The sequence below is a fragment of the Lampris incognitus genome, chromosome 1 (genome assembly GCF_029633865.1).
Source record: "Lampris incognitus isolate fLamInc1 chromosome 1, fLamInc1.hap2, whole genome shotgun sequence".
Taxonomy (NCBI): domain Eukaryota; kingdom Metazoa; phylum Chordata; class Actinopteri; order Lampriformes; family Lampridae; genus Lampris; species Lampris incognitus.
This window is the reverse complement of record NC_079211.1, coordinates 111,649,914-111,670,967: the sequence shown is the minus strand read 5'-3', so window position 1 is coordinate 111,670,967 and position 21,054 is coordinate 111,649,914. Positions and strand designations below refer to the sequence as shown.

At 43.5% G+C, this 21,054-nt stretch overlaps 1 protein-coding gene across 1 annotated transcript in view; it reads left to right on the top strand.

Annotated features, from left to right (window-relative positions):
• The window catches only part of cacna1ba (calcium channel, voltage-dependent, N type, alpha 1B subunit, a), a 269,201-nt gene that overhangs the window by 124,487 nt on the left and 123,660 nt on the right, over positions 1-21,054 (top strand). Inside the window, 5 exon segments of the mRNA XM_056281288.1 lie at positions 5,114-5,229; positions 6,921-7,013; positions 14,687-14,770; positions 20,173-20,412; positions 20,648-20,760. Of these exon segments, the coding sequence (XP_056137263.1) occupies positions 5,114-5,229; positions 6,921-7,013; positions 14,687-14,770; positions 20,173-20,412; positions 20,648-20,760 (646 nt within the window).

The window sequence follows — 21,054 nt, the reverse complement described above, 5'->3', positions numbered from 1 at the left end:
CACCCATACACCATCTGAACCATCCCATCTTAATCATCCATACACCATCTTAACCATCCTCAAACCATCTTTACCATCCATACACCATCTTAACCATCCATAAACCATCTTTACCATCCATACACCATCTTAACCATCATTAAACCATCTTAACCATTCATACACCATCTTAACCATCCTTAAACCATCTTAATCATCCATACACCATCTTAATCATCCTTAAACCATCTTAATCACCCATACACCATCTTAACCATCCTTAAACAATCTTAATCAGCCATACATCATCTTAACCATCCTTAAACCATCTTAACCATCCATACACCATCTTAACCCTCCATACACCATCTTCACCATCCTTAAACCATCTTAACCATCCATACACAATCTTAACCATCATTTAACCATCCATACACCATCTTAACCATCCTTAAACCATCTTAATCACCCATACACCATCTTAACCATCCTTAAACCATCTTAATCATCTATACACCATCTTAACATCCATAAACAATCTTAATCAGCCATAAACAATCTGAACGATCCATAAACCATCTTAACTATCCATAAACCATCTTAATCATCCCATCCATAGAACATCTTAATCATCCCACCCATAAAATATCTTAACCATCAATAAACCATCTTAACCATCCATCAACCATCTTAACATCCATAAACAATCTTGATCATCCATAAGCCATCTGAACCATCCATAAACCATCTTAATCATCCCATCCATAAACCATCTTAACAGCCTTAAACCATCTTAATCATCCATAAACCATCTTAACATCCATAAATCATCTTAACCAGCCTTAAACCATCTTAATCATTCATAAACCATCTTAATCATCCATAAACCATCTTAACATCCATAAACCATCTTAACCATCGCATCCATAAACCATCTTAACCATCCCATCCATAAACCATCTTAACCATCCATAAACCACCTTAATCATCCCATCCATAAACCATCTTAAACATCCATAAACCACCTTAAACATCCATAAACCACCTTAAACATCCATAAGGTAATAGTAGTGCAAAAATGTTGATATGTTGTTCACACACAGTCATAGTCATGACTTGTTGTCAGACGACATGTTCTGATAACAGCAGAGCGTTGACAGCCAGCGTTTTCTAGAAAGTGCAAATCAGTTGTAAATGAATATTTTGTCTGTGAGACTATTACATTATATTTACATTACATTTACTTTACATTACATTACATTACATTACATTTACTTTACATTATGTTACATTACGTTACATTACATTTGTTGATCTCAGTGAAGCTCCTTGTGTGCTGTAGTTTTCATTAAAGTAAAATTCAGTGGAAAGTCTCTAGAGGAAAAGAGGAAAAATGCATTCGTGTGTGCATGTGCGTGTGTGTGTGTGTGTGTGATTCTGTTTGTGTTATAGTATTTATATTCTCGAGAGGTTTGCCATGACTGAGGCTGTGGTGGTAATTTTTCCACTTTGGTATGTCTGCATTTTTACAGTATGGAGGTGCAATGCACACTTTCTGTGTGTGTGTGTGTGTGTGTGTGTGTGTGTGTGTGTGTGTGTGTGTGTGTGTGTGTGTGACAGAGAGAGGAAGAGAATACTGTGTGAAGCTGCATCAACGCTGTGAAATCTTAGCTGCTACAACCCCTCCCAGCCCTGTCTCACATACACACACACACACACACACACACACACACAAAACAAAAACAAGAAGGCTGACAGCCACTGCAATGCAGGATGGAGCTTCCCTCAGCATTGTGGGGGAGACACACATCACTTGCTGGCTGAGGGGGTGGACTGCTCAGGGAGGGAGATTCCTCGTCCTTAAGCTTTAATATTCTCTCTCTCTCTCTCTCTCTCTCTCTCTCTCTCTCTCTCTCTCTCTCTCTCTCTCTCTCTCTCTCTCTCTCTCTCTCTCTCTCTCTCTCTCTCTCTCTCTGTCTGTCTCCCCAAATCTCATTATTCCTCCTTTTCCCTTTCACTCACTCACTCACTCACTCACTCACTCACTCACTCACTCACTCACTCACTCACTCACTCACTCACTCACTCACTCACTCACTCACTCGCTCGCTCGCTCTCTCTCCCCCCTCTCTCTGTCTCCTCAAATGTCATTATTCCCTTTGCCCTCCTTTTCCCTTTCACTCACTCACTCACTCTCTCTCTCTCTTTGTCTCGCTGTCTGTCTCTCTCTCTGCTCTCTGTCTCCCCAAATCTCATTGTTCCCTCTTTTCCCCTTCCTTCTTTTTCCTTTCACTCACTCACTCACTCTCTCGCTCTCTCGCTCTCTCTCGCTCTGTCTCCTCAAATCTCATTATTCCTTTTCCCCCTCCTTCATTTCTCTTTCACTCACTCACTCACTCACTCACTCACTCACTCACTCACTCACTCACTCACTCACTCACTCACTCACTCTCTCTCTCTTTCTCTGTCTCGCTCTCTGTCTCGCTCTCTGTCTCTGTCTCCCCAAATCTCATTATTCCTCCTTTGTTCCCTCCTTCTTTTCTCTCTCTCTCACTCTCTCTGGCTCTCTCTCTCTGTCTCTACTGTTTGCATTTCTCTCTCAATGCTCTCCCACTTTTTATCTCCAACTTTTTCATTCTTTCCATTTACCTTCTTCTCTTCTCCCTTGTTCTTTTTATTTTCTCTCCAATTATCTTTACCTCCGCCTCCCCTCACTGGCCCACTCCTCTCTGTTTCTCCTCTTCTCTAGCTTTGTCTGGTTCTCTGGTCGGGCGGCAATAGCAACAGACAGAAGATGTAATGAGGGTAGTAAGGATGTGTTACAGAAGATGTAATGGGGATAGTAAGGATGGGTTACAGAAGATGTAACGGGGTAGTAAGGATGGGTTACAGAAGATATAACGGGGGTAGTAAGGATGGGTTACAGAGGATGTAACGGGGGTAGTAAGGATGGGTTACAGAAGATGTAACCGGGGTAATAAGGATGGGTTACAGAAGATGTAACGGGGGTAGTAAGGATGGGTTACAGAAGATGTAACGGGGGTAGTAAGGATGGGTTACAGAAGATGTAACGGGGGTAGTAAGGATGGGTTACAGAAGATGTAATGGGGATATTAAGGATGGGTTACAGTAGATGTAACGGGGTAGTACGAATGGGTTACAGAAGATGTAACGGGGGTAGTAAGGATGGGTTACAGAAGATGTAATGGGGATAGTAAGGATGGGTTACAGAAGATGTAACGGGGTAGTAAGGATGGGTTACAGAAGATATAACGGGGGTAGTAAGGATGGGTTACAGAGGATGTAACGGGGGTAGTAAGGATGGGTTACAGAAGATGTAACCGGGGTAATAAGGATGGGTTACAGAAGATGTAACGGGGGTAGTAAGGATGGGTTACAGAAGATGTAACGGGGGTAGTAAGGATGGGTTACAGAAGATGTAACGGGGGTAGTAAGGATGGGTTACAGAAGATGTAATGGGGATATTAAGGATGGGTTACAGTAGATGTAACGGGGTAGTACGAATGGGTTACAGAAGATGTAACGGGGGTAGTAAGGATGGGTTACAGAAGATGTAACCGGGGTAATAAGGATGGGTTACAGAAGATGTAACGGGGGTAGTAAGGATGGGTTACAGAAGATGTAACGGGGGTAGTAAGGATAGGTTACAGTACCGCTGTCTATTTGTATCAATACAGCCCTGCAGCACTGACTGACTCCATCGCTTTTCTTTTTCTTTTCTTTTTTTTTGTCCATGAAGACTTGGTCCTTTTCCACAGAAGTACTGCCCTATCTTCCCCAAGAGTGGCCGGTGTTAATAAGTCTGCCTCCAGAGGTAGTTCAGTGTGAGGAAGAGTGCTCTTCACAGTGGCGTCTTCGTAATCTGTCTTTTTGCAGCGCTGCCATCCTTCACACTGATTCAGTAGAGCAATATCCGTACCTGTCAGTTAGCCAGTACAGCCGCAGTCCTCCACCATCTCTCACTGAGAACATCTCTGAAGCCATCGGCGGTCCAGCGCCATGCCAACAGCCACTTCAGCCGTAGATGTTAAGAGAAGTGTCTCTCTTTAAATGCCCCTCCGGAGACTTTCTGCACCAACATTAAAGTGGTTGTACTTTTGCTTCTGTGAACACCAGACTGCCCCACTGTGCACAGTCTGCTGGGCAGCTCCACGGTTCTTACCAGTCAAATCCAACAACTAGGGCGTCCGGGTAGCGTGGCGGTCTATTCCATTGCCTACCAACACGGGGATCGCTGGTTCAAATCCCTGTGTTACCTCCGGCTTGGTCGGGCGTCCCTACAGACACAATTGGCCGTGTCTGCGGGTGGGAATCCGGATGTGGGTGTGTGTCCTTGTCGTTGCACTAGCACCTCCTCTGGTTGGTCAGGGCACCTGGTCAGGGAGGGAGGGGGAACTGGGGGAAATAGCGTGATCCTCCAACACCCCCTGGTGATACTCCTCACTGTCAGGTGAAAAGAAGCGGCTGGCGATGCCACGTGTATCGGAGGAGGCATGTGGTAGTCTCCCAGACAGCATCCGGATGTGAGCCGCTTCAGGCAATGATGCGGCACTGATGGTCTTCTTCTGGCCCTGACAAAATGGATGTGAGCCTGAAGTGGCCCACATGTATAACAGCAAATATGGCCCAAATATGCCAAATCAAATGTGGGCCTGTTTTGGCAAAGATCTGGTGCTCTCAGCAACATGTAATCTGGATGTGACCCTGAAGTGGCCCGTGTGGTAAATGGTGAATATGGCCAAAATATCACAAAACAAATATGGGCCACCTCTGGCAAATATGTGGCACATGCGGCGTTGCTATGGCTTGGTTCTGGCCCAGATCTGGCAAACAGGAGCGGAGTGCAATCATTCCACGTGGTATGTGGGCCGGATGAAAGAAAGATGAAAGTCGGGGTGTGGGACGAGTCCAGGCCACAGCAATTTTGCTATCTGGGCTGCAGCCCTCCCGGGATCGGCAGAGGGGGTGGAGCAGCGACCAGGCCGGCTCGGAAGAGTGTGGTAATTGGCCGAATACAACTGGGGAGAAAAATGGGTGGTGGGGGGGATCCAACAACTACCTCTATCTCTCTGATTGTGTGTGTGTGTGTGTGTGTGTGTGTGTGGTTCCACAGAGAATTCGCCAAAGAGAGAGAGAGGGTGGAGAAGAGGCAGGAATTCCTGAAGCTCCGCAGACAGCAGCAGATCGAGAGAGAGTTGACCGGCTACCTGGAATGGATATGCAAAGCGGGTCAGACAACACGCCCTAATTCAAACTGCTGTAGAAGAACTTGTTTGACTGACGCCTCATCATACTTCTCTCCACAGCTCGTAGACACTAGGCTACGGCTAATACAGAGGGATTCTTGACAGTTGGACTCGAATCTTTCAAAGAGGATCCTCTCTTGAGGACACTTTGACAGGGGACAGGGGTGTTGAGTGACGCTGCTTATGTGAATTTGTAACATTTAGTTAAATAGTGATCTGTGTACCCAGCCACTACACAACCTGGCCTGACTCTCTGTGTGTAGTATGGTACGGTTCTGAGTCAGGGCTTCTTCACCTTTCCTGAGACTAATGTGATACGACTCAGTACAAGGTTCTCATAACTGGAAGCATCTCGTACAGTTCCACTCACTGAGTGTCACTCGACGCGTACCTCCACTCATATCAGCACCAGCACCGCTGTCTGTCCCACATTCCACTTTTATTAACTTTGAAGGGTGGAGTGGGTGGAGAAGAGTGTCAGCAGTGATTTGCGACAGAAGGGTACCAGCATGAGTTAAAGGAAAGGTTTACAAGATGGTTGTGAGACCAGCTATGTTATATGGTTTGGAGACAGTGGCACTGATGAAAAGACAGGAGGTGGAGTTGGAGGTGGCAGAGGTGAAGATGATAAGATTTTCATTGGGAGTGACAAAGCAGGACAGGATTAGGAATGAGTATATTAGAGGGACAGCTCAGACAGCTTCCGGGTGGCGTGGCGGTCTATTCCATTGCCTTCCAACACGGGGATCACCAGTTCGAATCCCTGTGTTACCTCCAGCTTGGTCGGGCATCCCTGCAGACACAATTGGCCGTGTCTGCGAGTGGGAAGCCGTATGTGGGTATGTGTCCTGGTCGCTGCACTAGCGCCTCCTCTGGTTGGTTGGGGCACCTGTTCGGGGGGAAGGGGGACTGGGGGGAATAGCGCGATCCTCCCACATGCTACGTCCCCCTGGTGAAACTCCTTACTGTCAGGTGAAAAGAAGCGGCTGGTGACTCCGCATGTATTGGAGGACGCATGTGGTAGTCTGCAGCCCTCCCTGGATCGGCAGAGGGGGTGGAGCAGTGACCAGGACGGCTCGGAAAAGGGGGGTAATTGGCCGGATATAATTGGGGAGAAAAAGGGAGTGAAACAAAAAGAGAGGGACAGCTCAGGTTAGACGATTTGGAGACAAAGCAAGAGAGGCAAGATTGAGATGGTTTGGACATGTGTGGAGTAGAGATGCTGGGTATATTGGGAGAAGGATGCTGAATATGGAGCTACCAGGGAAGAGGATAAGAGGAAGTCCAAAGAGGAGGTTTATGGATGTGGTGAGGGAGGACATGCAGGTGGCTGGTGTGACAGAGGAAGATGCAGAGGACAGGAAAAGATGGAAATGGTTGATCCGCTGTGGCGCCCCCTAACGGGAGCAGCCGAAAGTAGTAATAGTAGTAGTAGTAGTAGTTTAACTTTGCAGTTCAACAAGAGCTCCCATATTATCAACAAACTAGCACATTGGTAAGAATTTGCCTGTTTCCTACCTTTAGTAAAGGTGATTGTCTGCTTTGCATTTGTGCTGTAAAGCTTTGTAGAAAATTGTTCAAAAATGCCACCTTCTGTTTTGTGACTGACTTCTTCCCTGACAGTATCTGAGTTATCCTGATATAATGTAATGATGTGTGATATTTGTGTTGCAGAGGAGGTGATGCTGGCTGAAGAAGACAAGAACGCAGAGGAGAAATCGCCCCTGGATGGAGCGTGGTACAAGAGGAAACACAACTCTGGTGAGCGTCTCATCATTTCACATTAAAAATGGCAATAAAAAGGAACAGGCATCCATGCAAATCAGCATTTTATTTATTTTTGCTACGCTTCATTGGAGCAGTGAGTGATTTAAAGAGACTTTGGCAGTTGCGACCAGAGATCTGCAGGACTGCAGGCTTCCCGAATCCGCTTAAAGAGAGACTCTGAGAGACCTGTCCCAGAATCTCAGACTTTAGAAGGAAGCCATTTCTCTAGACACCTTGTCACTGTGTAAACCAAGCTTCCATTAGATGTCACATTTAAAAATATATAATTATCTTTAGTTTGCATTAGTTGTGCTTCATGTCCGTGGTTAAATTAGACTCACTTTGCTTCTAAAAGAGTCGACACTTCAATCTTTGTTGAAATCGTATAAAAGCTACATACACACCATGTGCTTATGTAAGAGGTCATGAGGTGTGTGGTTTTATTCTTATTATTCTTTTATTCTTTTATGTTTTATGTTACTATTATATTTTATATATTATAGTTATATATATTTATATCTTATATATTTTATAAATTATATTTTATATAAAATGTATATATTTATATATTTTATGTATTTATATTTATATATATTTATATATTATATATTTTATATTTTATATTATATTTCAAATATTTTTTATATTTTATTCTTTTATTATTATTTTTCTGTGTGGGGTTTTATTTTTTTTCTTCTGTTTGTTTTCTGTTGTTTGTTGAGCATCGTTAATTAATCAATTAACTGTAAAGCACTTGGAATGGCTGTTGCAGCTAGAAAAGCGCTACATAAAGTGCAACTTTGATTGATTGATTGATTGATTGATTGATTGATTGATTTATTGATTGATGATGTCACTGGATGTTTTTCTTATCTTGCAAAGTAATAACACAAAACACACAAAATCAGTCCAATGCATAAGCACACGCACATGAAAAGGAAAGGGTAATAAGGCCTAGATGTACTATGTGGACCTGGTTGACCACACCTGAGCGATTCAAACGGGTGTTCCACCCACTGGTATCTTTCATGTAGTGAGATGCATCTGCAGTGGGAAGCTCTTCAAACAAAGGTCTAACTGGCACACCAGGTGGTAGCATCACAAGATAAAAACGCTTTTTTTAACAGCCAGATATTACGTTTTTTTATGTAACTGTGAGTAGAATCACACTGTGAGGGCAGTCAGCATGTACAGGACCAGGTGGCTCTTGTGATAAAGTGTCCCACAGTCCTATGATGTGGTGATATGTGTGATATGACCGGAGGATGAAAAGGGGGAGAGGAGTCAAGAAGGTATAGGAGTGTCCCTGCACAATGGGTCTGTTTACCCCTTTTAAAATCTTTCTGGCACTCCCCCGACCACCGTACTAGATGTGAGGTGCCTACTAACTGCACTGGGCGGATTAGCTTTGAGAAGGCCTTGATGAAATGGTTGCAGCAACAAGCCAGCCCCTAAAAGTCCCTCACATCCTTTTTAGACCTGGGCCTTGAAGCAAACTGAAAATGCTGTTGTTTTGTCTACCTCTCAGTCAAATCTTTGGTTTCGCTATGGGCCCCTCATCGCCCAAGAACCCCAGGACACCTCTTGAGTGCAACTGCTAAGTAATCCTGACAGTTTCTGCGATAGATACCATTATCTGATTAAGCAACAGCATGTGAGCCATAATGGGAAAGCAACCTATCCATTAGCTGCTAAAATATGGTCAGTGCTCTGGTGCCAATGTCTAATGGATGGATGAATCTGCATGGAGTGCGAAGGGTAGTTTTCTGCTTGGACTCTGGGGGACAAATTAATCTGCCAGTAGCCCTTGGGAACATTCTGTGTCAAATTTTTTTAGCAGTATCTAACCAACTCAACATTTGTCCAACATGGGTATTGGGTAGTAGGTATAGAATTTGGTCCCTGCATTCATCCTCCTTGAGTCCACAGTGATGCGCTTAGTGTTTTCGTGTTTGAGCGTAAATGGATTGGGATTACATCGATTGCTTTAGGACCTACCTCTAATGGTCCAACTTTCAGCACTGCTTTTTATTTCTGCTTTTCAAGTCATTTCACTTGTGTTTAGACAAGTGAAATGACTAGATCCACAATCCATTGTGTCCTTGTGTCCTGGCAGGGGCAAAAAGCACTTCTGCTGCTTCTTCTTCTCTCTGGCTTGGTAAGAGATGGTCCCCTCAAATGATATGATCACAAATAATGTCTCTTTCAATCAATGTCCTATCGTACATAAATTGTTATCAACCAGCGAGGGATGGACCTTGCTATTTGGTGAATAATTTGAGAATTAAGTGTTTTATTGTTTCCCGGTTGACCAGATATTGGGTTTTGATGAGCTGCTTGGACAAATATTTGATGGTTTTTGAAGATCAACGACTGGGTCATTTTGTTATTAGCACGAAGGTCGTGATTCAGCATGTGGAGCCTTTTATAGAATGCAGTTAGGGGAGCTTTGAGGAGCATCGGGGAACAGAGGTTGGCCATCCTTCACAGCCATCTTTTAACTGCCAGGTGTTGTTTCAAGACTGTTCCAGATGTTAAATTACCCATAGGAAAGGTGGTTGCTGGAGCTTCTGCTAAGAATGTCACCCCCCCTTCCTTGTTCCTTACAATGTCCAACCTTTCATAAATACCTCCCCATCACAGTCATCGTTCAAATACCTGAGCCCAAGTTAAAGTGTGGCTATATAACGTGGCCTTCACTCTATGCTATTTGCCCTGGCATTTAATTTTCCCTGGAACCATGTGACAGCCATGAAATTTCCATGCACGCACCCAACAGACAGCTGTGATGCCTTCACTAATATCTCTGGTTGAAGTAGGCAGTGTCTGGTCACATACTGCAGGCAGCCTGAAACAAACAGAGCCTTATAACATAACCCCTCGTATACATGTGTATTCAGCCTAACTTGATTGGGCAAGGGTGTTGAAATTGTGTAAATTTGGATAACCTATCTCACTTCCATAAGTGTATAGCTGTCATGGAAATGTTCTGGCTAACAACAATGCCAACGCCTCTGTCTCAGCATTTGTGAGATCCTGTAGTGAGTCAACAGCAGTGGGAATCAGGAAGACAGGAGCTTGGGGAGGCGTACAAAAGAGAGAAAATGGTTTGTAGGAGGCTGTGTTTTATTAGTCTTTTCCTAGAGGTCTAGGGGTCCTAATGTTACCAGTTGAAGGGGCAGAATGGCCAGTGCTGCAGCCAAGGAACAAGGCCAGTGACAAGGCCCTAGCAGAATTTTGGGTTTTGGAGGCAGACAGAGAATTGCTCGTGTCACCTACTTGATAATCTTGCCATGTGAGGAAACTCCTAGCTACATGTGCTCCCTACAGGAATTTAGGAGCATGATCAGCATCGTCATAGGCAATCACCCAGAGCCAGTGCTGACTTCCTGGGCATCAGGCCTTGACAATCGAGGACTGTCTTCCTCAGTGAGTTGTAAATAATCTAGAAGGATGCTTGTAGACAATGCTCTGCCTGTTTGCCCTGCCCAGCACACAGGAGGATGGAGGTTTATAGCATTCCCTCATTCTGGCCATCCACATGCTGCTAACCAACCGTCTGACTGGTGTCAAGGAACGCTTGGCAATCGTCTTTTAGTGTTTCACATTCAACAACTTGTGTTGCCACCCTTTAATAACATTGATAACTGATATTGCAAAGAGGTTTGATTGGCCTACATTATTTTGCATTGTCAATACCCTGCTAGGATGTTTCATTATAAATGTCAAAGTTAAGTTTGGAGACTGCTCATGTGAGACTGAAGAGACCTGAACTTACATTATTAATTAATACCAGCAAGAAATATCACTTGGTAGGACAAGGACACCAGTGCTTATGTTGTTGTTGATCAGTGATTAGCCCTTTAGGCATGTTGTAGTGCATATTGTATAATACGTGAAAAATTTAGATGCAGGAGCACTAATATGTGGCTTCTATATTTTGTCATAACAAAATAATAATATCGATGACGTTATGTTTTCATTTCTGGTGCTGCATGAATAGCACTGGAAAAAAATGCTGAATGCAACGAGCCTCTTTTCTGTAACGGTCTCCATATTGTTTAGGAGTGGTTTCGGAGGCATGGGGATCTGGGTAGGCAAACTTTGCAAGCCAGACTATTTAGGGAAGGCATTTTGATCTTCTTTTTTTTCTTTTAGTTTTGACGTGGTCTCCCTCTCCAAGAGAACAAGTTGAAGAAGGCTTATGCAAAAAGTGAATGTTCCAATTATAGTTTTAAAGATTAATTTAAAAAAAGGTTACATCCTGTAGTTGACACAAGACAAGACACATTACAGAATTCCAAACAAGAATCGTGGCAGCGATCGATGCTAATTGTTTGAACAAAGCCACATCATAGAACAAATCACACAACAAATCACACGTATGCAGTATAGAAGCGTGTGTCAGCCATTTTCAGGCTGGTGGGTGAATACTCGATTCTGATTGGCTGTAGGGTGTCCAGCGAAACTAACTGTTCACCGTCTAAGTTAATGCGCTGGCTAAAACGCGCAATTTATTCAACTCGCTATTTCAGGCCGCCGTCGACAGTGCACACGGTTTGTTTGTTTTTTCGTGAAAATCTTGGTATTGATTTGGAGACAACGGCACGGATAGGTAGCTGGTCTTGTTGTTTGTCATACTGTCAAATTATATTTACTGTTTCTCAACCATACGCAACGTTATTGAATTTGAATCTTGCTAGCATTAACTTTAGCTTTCCGGCTTATAGCTAAGCCAAAGGGGTCTATGAGCTGAGCAGACTAGAAATATCTCCCGTTACCAAGTCGCGTTTAAGGTTCGTCCTATATACTGGATTAGTGAACAACGTTTCCATTACATAAGAACCCTATAGGATTGTAATAATTGTTCCAGGTATTAATCAAATCCTCAAGTGTTACCAGGAAAACTGAGTTATGGCTTGTGAAAAACTGTAAATTTGATCGCAAAACTCACGAAAATATAAATTAATGGTCTTATTTTTTCTTTGGCAAGTGACTATGGTATAAGCGGGATAATGTCCTTCGAAGTGTTCAAAATTGGGAATTAATGGACTCCGCTGAAGCTGGTCGGACAATCGACTTCTTCTTTCGGCTTGTTCCCTGTTTCCCAGGGGTCGCCACAGTGGATTTGATAGTTTCCATTGGTGCCCTGTGAGAGCACAGCACCGATGGTGGTCTTTGTCATTCCACGATTTGGCAAAAATTTACGTCGGATGCCCTTCCTGACACAACCTCTAACCCTATGGACTTAACCCTATGGAAGCTGGTCGGGCAATATCCCTTACAAGTTCTATCGGCTGATCGATTTCAGTGACTACAAATGTGATTGCACCGTGGTTTAACTACAGTTTGACCGAATTGTTAATCCTTTGCTGTTGTCTCGACGTCAAGTTGTAAACAGTAGTAAAAATAATACATTTTATTTGTGGGCGCCTTTCAGAGCACTCAAGGACACCTTACAGAACACCGTAAAAAAACAAGCAGCACTGTGTCAGACAGCATAAGATCAAAACAAAGCAGGGTAGACAATAAAAAGTTAACACAACAGACAAGTATAAAATCATCATCTGCACAAAACTCAATGAAGCGTGGATCAGACTGAATATGCGAGTTTGAAAGGGTACGTTTTGAGATGGGATGTGAAGGTTGAAAGAGAGTCAGTGTTGTGAATTTCTTGTGGGAGAGACTTCCATAGGCGGGGGGCAGAATGACTGAAGGCTCTAGTCCCCATGGTAGTCAAGTGGGCCAGTGGTGTAGTGAGTTGGAGAGCAGAAGAGTATCTGAGAGTGCAGGTGGGCGTGTGGGTATGAAGGAGTTCAGGAAGATAAAAAATATGAAGGAGCTAGGTTAATAAGGGCCTTCAAGGTGAGGAGCAGGATCAAGTACGGTATTTAACAGGAAATGGAGTTGCTGAAGAACAGGAGTGATGATCTATGGAAGGAGTTCTGGACCAATTGAAGTTTACGAAGACGCTTGAGGGGAAGCACAAAGAGGATAGAATTACAGTAGTCAATACGGGATGTAACCAGGGTGTGAGTGAGTATGGCGGTGCTGTTAGCTGTAAGTGATGGACGAAGACGATTAATATTGCGTAGGTGGAAGTATGCAGACCAAGTAACATTGTTTATATGAGCTTCAAAAGATAATGTATATTGCATGCAAATGAATTTTCAAGATTAGTCCAGTGCAGTGGTGACTGCTGGGAAGGGTCAATGTGAATGATGACCAGTGTGTTCACCACTGAGATTTGAATTACTTTAATTTAAAAGAAAAACAAACCATTCTTGGGAAAATGATATTAGACAGAATGTTCTCAAGCCAGGTAACATCTGCCATGTATTTATCATCTATACTACAGACTTATCTATGGTCACATCAAGATTACATTCTCTAATCATATCTTGTAACAGCAAGCCCATTACAACTAGAAATAAGTGGCTGAATTTGAAACTGCTGCTCAGAGTAAAAACTGACATTGTTAGCCCCGTCATATATGAATTTATCTGGCAAATTAAGAGGTAGGTTTTTTTTGCCTATATTTGTGAAATAAATTCGATTATGACAAAGCAACCAGTGTTTGATTTTTCTATCTTTAACTATTAACTGGTGCTTGTAGAAGTCACCGTCAAATTCGTTCTGAGTTCTAATCTATAAAACGTTACAAACATTAACCTAACAATTTAGTCCAGCAATTTAGCCACTGTTTTTCATATTTGCTATTACACATGTGGGCCACTTCAGGCTCACATCCATTTTATCAGGGCCAGAAGAAGGCCATCAGTGCCGCATAATTGCCTGAAGTGGCCCACATCCGGATGCTATCTAGGGTAGCTGTTATTGTGCCTGTCCAGTAAAGAAATGGCCATCTCTGCATATGCGTGGAGGTCTTGCTGTTCCTCCACGTGCCTCCATTGTGTGAAAATTTATTTACTCTGCTTACATCGTTCCTTTTATAATTGATGTCCTCCATTAGATCTCATCTTTTCCGTTTCTCCCGAGGCAGCCTGCGGAGCTGCTGTTGTCGCCACTGTCTGCCATTGTTTCATGAAATATCTGTATGTAAATTTGTTGAACAAGTGTGTCTACATGGCTCACTCCATACTGTGAGATCAAGCTTCAGCCAGACATGTTTATGTGAACATCTACAGAGGCGAGAGCATAGTATGTAGCTCAGACTCAGACCTCTGGGTGTCTGCATGTGATGCCTCTCATCTGCAGCCTGGCCAGGAGTGAACCCACAGTGACAGCGGGTGGGAGGGTGGCAGGGTAACGAGATTATGACAGGAAAGAGAGTTTGAGACATACCAGGGTTTAGAATCGGAGTGGGTGTATGAGGGCTCTTAATGCTGCTTTGAAGCCTTGCTGCATTATCCAGTGCAGAGAGGCTTCCCACAAGAGAAGGCTGTTTCATCCTAAGCTATATCTGATGTGAAGCACCCAGATGTATGATGTTCACGGGCTTTTCAGTGTTGGTTAGGATTCACTCACTTCGATTCACAATGCTGCAAATGCGAAGATGTGAAAATTTTCACCCACCAAAAAACAAAAATTATAAAAACACAGTGGATTAAAAGATAATGAAAAGATCTCATTTCTAATATGATTATGTTGATAATTTTGCAGTTTTATTTTTTATTTTTTATTTTTTTTGCATTCTCGTTCTGTATTCATAGTACTGAAAAGAGGAAAGAAGGGTAAGAATGACCTCATCAACGCAGAGGAAGGGGAGGACCACTTCACCGACATCTCATCTGTTGGTGAGGACAATACCTGAGTTACACTCTTCCTGTCTCACTTCCAACAGTCCGTCTCCAACTATCAGAAGGCCAGACTACAATCTCTTTGTTGTTTAGACAAGCTCTGCAGCCAAGACCTACTACTACTACTACTTTCGACTGCTCCCGTTAGGGGGCGCCACAGCGGATCATCTGTTTCCATCTCTTCCTGTCCTCTGCATCTTCCTCTGTCACACCAGCCACCTGCATGTCCTCTCACCACAGCCATAAACTTCCTCTTTGGCCTTCCTCTTGCCTGGCAGCTCCATATTCAGCATCCTTCTCCCAATATACCCAGCATCTCTCCTCTGCATATGTCCAAACCATCTCAGTCTTGCCTCTCTGGCTTTGTCTCCAAACCGTCCAACCTGAGCTGTCCCTCTAATATACTCATTCCTAATCCTGTCCTTCGTCACTCCCAATGAAAATCTTAGCACCTTCAACTCTGCAGCCAAGACCACTCTTCCTTATTTCATTCACTGATGGACTCTGATAATCGGCTCAGAATTGTTCCTCTTATTTCATAATGACTGTTATGACTTTACATAATGACTTAATCTTTTCCAGAAACTGTCGTTGGTAGTGATAGAAGTATAGCAGAGGTCTGTTCTTCAAAGATCTTTTGTATTGTCTGTCTCTAGTCCATTTTTAACCCCTAAGCTCAGCCAACATTTTAGATAGCGAGGTAGCTTGAAAGAAAATGAGAGAGAGAGAGAGAGAGAGAGAGAGAGAGAAATGAGTATAGCTTGGATCTTTAGGCTATGGATATTCAAGGCAGTCAGATGACTGGATTAAAATAGACCAAGAAATGATTAAGGCCACTACTCTTCCTGTACCAGTAATGACACGCTAATAGAACAATTTTTCTCCTTTCCCTTTTTGTCTAGTCTCACTTGACGTTTAGGCTTAATTTAAGATGCAGATGGTTTAATATAGTTCAGGCAGGGGTGTGGAGGTGAGGAGAACAGAGAGGGGCAGTGCTCTGTGCTCTGCTGCTGCCAAGGGCTTCTCACTTTGGCACCCACACAGGCTGACCTCATTAGGATATGAAAAACGTTTTATGGAGAATTTATGAGTTAATTATGTTGCATTTGACGTATTCATCCTACGGTTGTGGTTCTTCCCACCCATGTGTTCCTCTGCACCATTTAAAACTCACCTCTACCAGAATTTGCACCCCTGTGAGTTGGGCCTGTTTTGCATAGGATACTTCATTAAAGCACCTATTGCTTGCCACACAGGCCAATACATATTTTACCATGTATGGCGTCTTACAACATATATTTATATATATATATATATATATATATATATATATATATTGTATTTTCCCCCTTTTTCGCCCCAATTGAACTTGGCCAACTACCCCACTCTTCCTAGCCGTCCTAGTCGCTGCTCTACCCCCTCTGCCGATCCGGGGAGGGCTGCAGACTACCACATGCCTCCTTTGATACATGTGGAGTCACCAGCCGCTTCTTTTCACCTGACAGTGAGGAGTTTCACCAGGGGGACGTAGCACGTGGGTGGATTGCGCGATTCCCTCCCCCCCAAGAACAAGTGCGCCGACCCACCAGAGGAGGCTCTGGTGCGACGACCAGGACACATACCCACATCTGGCTTTCTACCTGCAGACACAGCCAATTGTGTCTGTAGGGATGCTCGACTGAGCCGGAGGTAACACGGGGATTCGAACTGGCGATCCCCGTTTTGGTAGGCAACAGAATAGACCACTATGCTACCCAGATACCCTACAACAGTGGTTCTCAACCATTTTGGGGTCCTGGACCCCCTGCGTATTTTTGATCTACCCTGAGGACCCCTCCACCTGATCTTGGTGGAGGGGGGTTGCAATTTGATTGATACCTTTCGTAGGTGTTGAAGGTCCAGACACATCTTGCCTCTTTCGCTCCCCACACAGACTGTTACCAACTTACAACCGAAGCATGTTCCTGTAGAAATCACCGCCTACTCAATCGTGATTGGCCAATACTACTCGGACTGGACTAAATTGGAAACCAGAATGCTTCTGATACCAAAATCTTGTCTCATGCCTGCAAATTATATACATTCATTCATCCTTCCATCCATCCATTATCCAAAACGCTTATCTTACTCAGGGACGTAGGGATGCTGGAGCCTATCCCTGCAGTCATTGGGCAGCTGGCGGGGAGACACCCTAGACAGGCCGCCAGGCCATCACAGGGCCCATGCACACACGAACACACACACACACACACACACACACACACACACACACACACACATAGCACGGTCGATTCACACACACACACACACACATATATATATGTATATATATATATACATATATATATATATATACACATATACAGTGCATCCGGAAAGTATTCACACCCCTTCACTTTCCCCACATTTTGTTATTTTACAGCCTATTCCAAAATGGATTAAATTCCTTTTTTTTCGCATCAATCTACATACAAATACCCCATAATGACAAAGCAAAAAAGGTTTTGTAGAAATTTTTGCAAATTTATTAAAAATAAAAAACTGAAATATTGCATGTACATAAGTATTCACACCCTTTACTCAGTACTTGGTTGAGGCACCCTTGGCAGCAATTACAGCCTCAAGTCTTGGGTACGAAGCTACAAGCTTAGCACACCTATATTTGGGGTATTTCTCCCATTCTTCTCCGCAGATCCTCTCGAGCTATGTAAGGTTAGATGGGGAGCGTCGCTGCACAGCTATTTTCAGGTCTTTCCAGAGATGTTCAGTGGGGTTCAAGTCTGGGCTCTGGCTGGGCCACTCAAGGACATTCACAGACTTGTCCTGAAGCCACTCCTTTGTTGTCTTGGCTGTGTGCTTAGGGTTGTTGTCGTGTTGAAAGGTAAACCTTCGCCCCAGTCTGAGGTCCTGAGCGCTCTGGAGTAGGTTTTCATCAAGAATCTCTCTGTACTTTGCTCCATTCGACTTTCCCTCGATCCTGACTAGTCTCCCAGTTCCTGCCGCTGAAAAACATCCCCACAGCATGATGCTGCCACCACCATGCTTCACTGTAGGGATGGTATTAGCAAGGTGATGAGAGGTGCCTGGTTTCCTCCGGACGTGACGTTTGGCATTCAGGCCAAAGAGTTCAATCTTGGTTTCGTCAGACCAGAGAATGTTGTTTCTCATGGTCTGAGAGTCCTTTAGATATTTTCTGGCAAACTCCAAGCGGGCTTTCATGCGCCTTTTACTGAGCAGAGGCATCCGTCTGGCCACTCTACCATAAAGGCCTGATTGGTGGAGTGCTGCAGAGATGGTTGTCCTTCTGGAAGGTTCTCCCATCTCCACAGAGGAACGCTGGAGCTCTGTCAGAATGACCATCGGGTTCTTAGTCACCTCCCTGACCAAGGCCCTTCTCCCCCGATTGCTCAGTTTGGCTGGGTGGCCAGCTCTAGGAAGAGTCCTGGTGGATCCAAACTTCTTCCATTTATGAATGATGGAGACCACTGTGCTCTTCGGGACCTTCAAAGCTGTAGACATTTTTTTGTACCCTTCCCCAGATCTGTGCCTCGATACAATCCTGTCTCGGAGGTTCACAGTCAATTCCTTTGACTTCATGGCTTGGTTTCTGCTCTGACATGCACTGTCAACAGTGGGACCTTATATAGACAGGTGTGTGCCTTTCCAAATCATGTCTGATCAATTGAATTTACTAGAGGTGGACTCCAATCAAGATGTAGAAACATCTCAAGGATGATCAGTGGAAACAGGATGAACCTGAGCTCAATTTTGAGTGTCATAGCAAAGGGTGTGAATACTTATGTACATGCAATATTTCAGTTTTTTATTTTTAATAAATTTGCAAAAAATTCTACAAAACCTTTTTCACTTTGTCATTATGGGGTATTGTGTGTAAATTGATGAGAAAAAAAAAGAATTTAATCCATTTTGGAATAAGGCTGTAACATAGCAAAATGTGGGGAAAGTGAAGAGGTGTGAATGCTTTCCGGATGCACTGTATATATATATATACACTACCGTTCAAAAGTTTGGGATCACCCAAACAATTTCGTGTTTTCCATGAAAAGTCACACTTATTCACCACCATATGTTGTGAAATGAATAGAAAATAGAGTCAAGACATTGACAAGGTTAGAAATAATGATTTGTATTTGAAATAAGATTTTTTTTACATCAAACTTTGCTTTCGTCAACGAATCCTCCATTTGCAGCAATTACAGCATTGCAGACCTTTGGCATTCTAGCTGTTAATTTGTTGAGGTAATCTGGAGAAATTGCACCCCACGCTTCCAGAAGCAGCTCCCACAAGTTGGATTGGTTGGATGGGCACTTCTTTGAGCAGATTGAGTTTCTGGAGCATCACATTTGTGGGGTCAATTAAACGCTCAAAATGGCCAGAAAAAGAGAACTTTCATCTGAAACTCGACAGTCTATTCTTGTTCTTAGAAATGAAGGCTATTCCATGTGAGAAATTGCTAAGAAATTGAAGATTTCCTACACCAGTGTGTACTACTCCCTTCAGAGGACAGCACAAACAGGCTCTAACAGGTACTATTTAATGAAGATGCCAGTTGGGGACCTGTGAGGCATCTGTTTCTCAAACTAGAGACTCTAATGTACTTATCTTCTTGCTCAGTTGTGCAACGCGGCCTCCCACTTCTTTTTCTACTCTGGTTAGAGCCTGTTTGTGCTGTCCTCTGAAGGGAGTAGTACACACCGGTGTAGGAAATCTTCAATTTCTTAGCAATTTCTCGCATGGAATAGCCTTCATTTCTAAGAACAAGAATAGACTGTCGAGTTTCAGATGAAAGTTCTCTTTTTCTGGCCATTTTGAGCGTTTAATTGACCCCACAAATGTGATGCTCCAGAAACTCAATCTGCTCAAAGAAGTGCCCATCCAACCAATCCAACTTGTGGGAGCTGCTTCTGGAAGCGTGGGGTGCAATTTCTCCAGATTACCTCAACAAATTAACAGCTAGAATGCCAAAGGTCTGCAATGCTGTAATTGCTGCAAATGGAGGATTCTTTGACGAAAGCAAAGTTTGATGTAAAAAAAATCTTATTTCAAATACAAATCATTATTTCTAACCTTGTCAATGTCTTGACTCTATTTTCTATTCATTTCACAACATATGGTGGTGAATAAGTGTGACTTTTCATGGAAAACACAAAATTGTTTGGGTGATCCCAAACTTTTGAACGGTAGTGTATATCTGTTAATAAAGATTCCCCTCTACCTGATGTGTTCTCCCCCAGTTGGAAGATAGGATCTAAAATATTTGATCATTGACATTTTGGTTAACCGTGTAATCACAGTGTTTGACTTACACTGCAGATCCAAATGAACATATGTTAAATTCAAATGCCCTTCGGTTTGGACTTTTTATCTTTATCGCCAGTTTGCATGTTTCTCCCAACTGCCCCCCCAGGGTCGCCGTTCGCCAGGGCTAGTGTGAAGAGCGGCAAGAACGAGAGCTCGTCTTACTTCAGGAGAAAAGAAAAGAGGATCCGCTTCACCATCCGCCGTCTCGTCAAGGCCCAGAGCTTCTACTGGACAGTGTTGTGTCTAGTAGGCCTCAACACTCTGTGTGTCGCCATCGTGCACTACGACCAGCCTGAGTGGCTCACCTATGCACTCTGTGAGGATATGGAATATGTCTGAATTTCTGAATGCTGGGTGCACTCAAGCAAACAAGCATACAATTATACCCCCCCCACACACACACACACATATTATTCCATCTCTGTCTGATTTACTGTGGATACAGCAGAGCAGTCATTGTTATCCTCGCTCTATTGAGTTGCAGGAATCAGAGAAGAGCTTCTGTTTGACCTGGGGCATTGATCTGTGTGTTTCCTTCTCTACCCGAGTAGACCTGGCTGAGTTTGTATTCCTTGGCTTGTTTCTAACCGAGATGTCTATGAAAATGTATGGCCTTGGACCTAGGAGCTACTTCCACTCCTCATTCAACTGTTTTGACTTTGGGGTGAGTTGTCTTGCTTTTGAGCCAAATAAACCCATGTTGGTACAGGTTGCTTTTAGAGGGTCAGGGGTATGGAAGAGTATTTATTGTATACATTAATGTAAGACATTTATCTTCTTCTTTTCTGGATTACAAATGTTTTAGTTTAACTTAAAAAAGTGAAGTTTAGAAAGTATAATTTGTGGGGTGTCCAGGTAGCGTAGTGGTCTATTCTGTTCCCTATCAACACAGGGGTCACTGGTTCAAATCCCCATGTTACCTTCAGCTTGGGTAGGCATCCCTACAGACACAATTTTT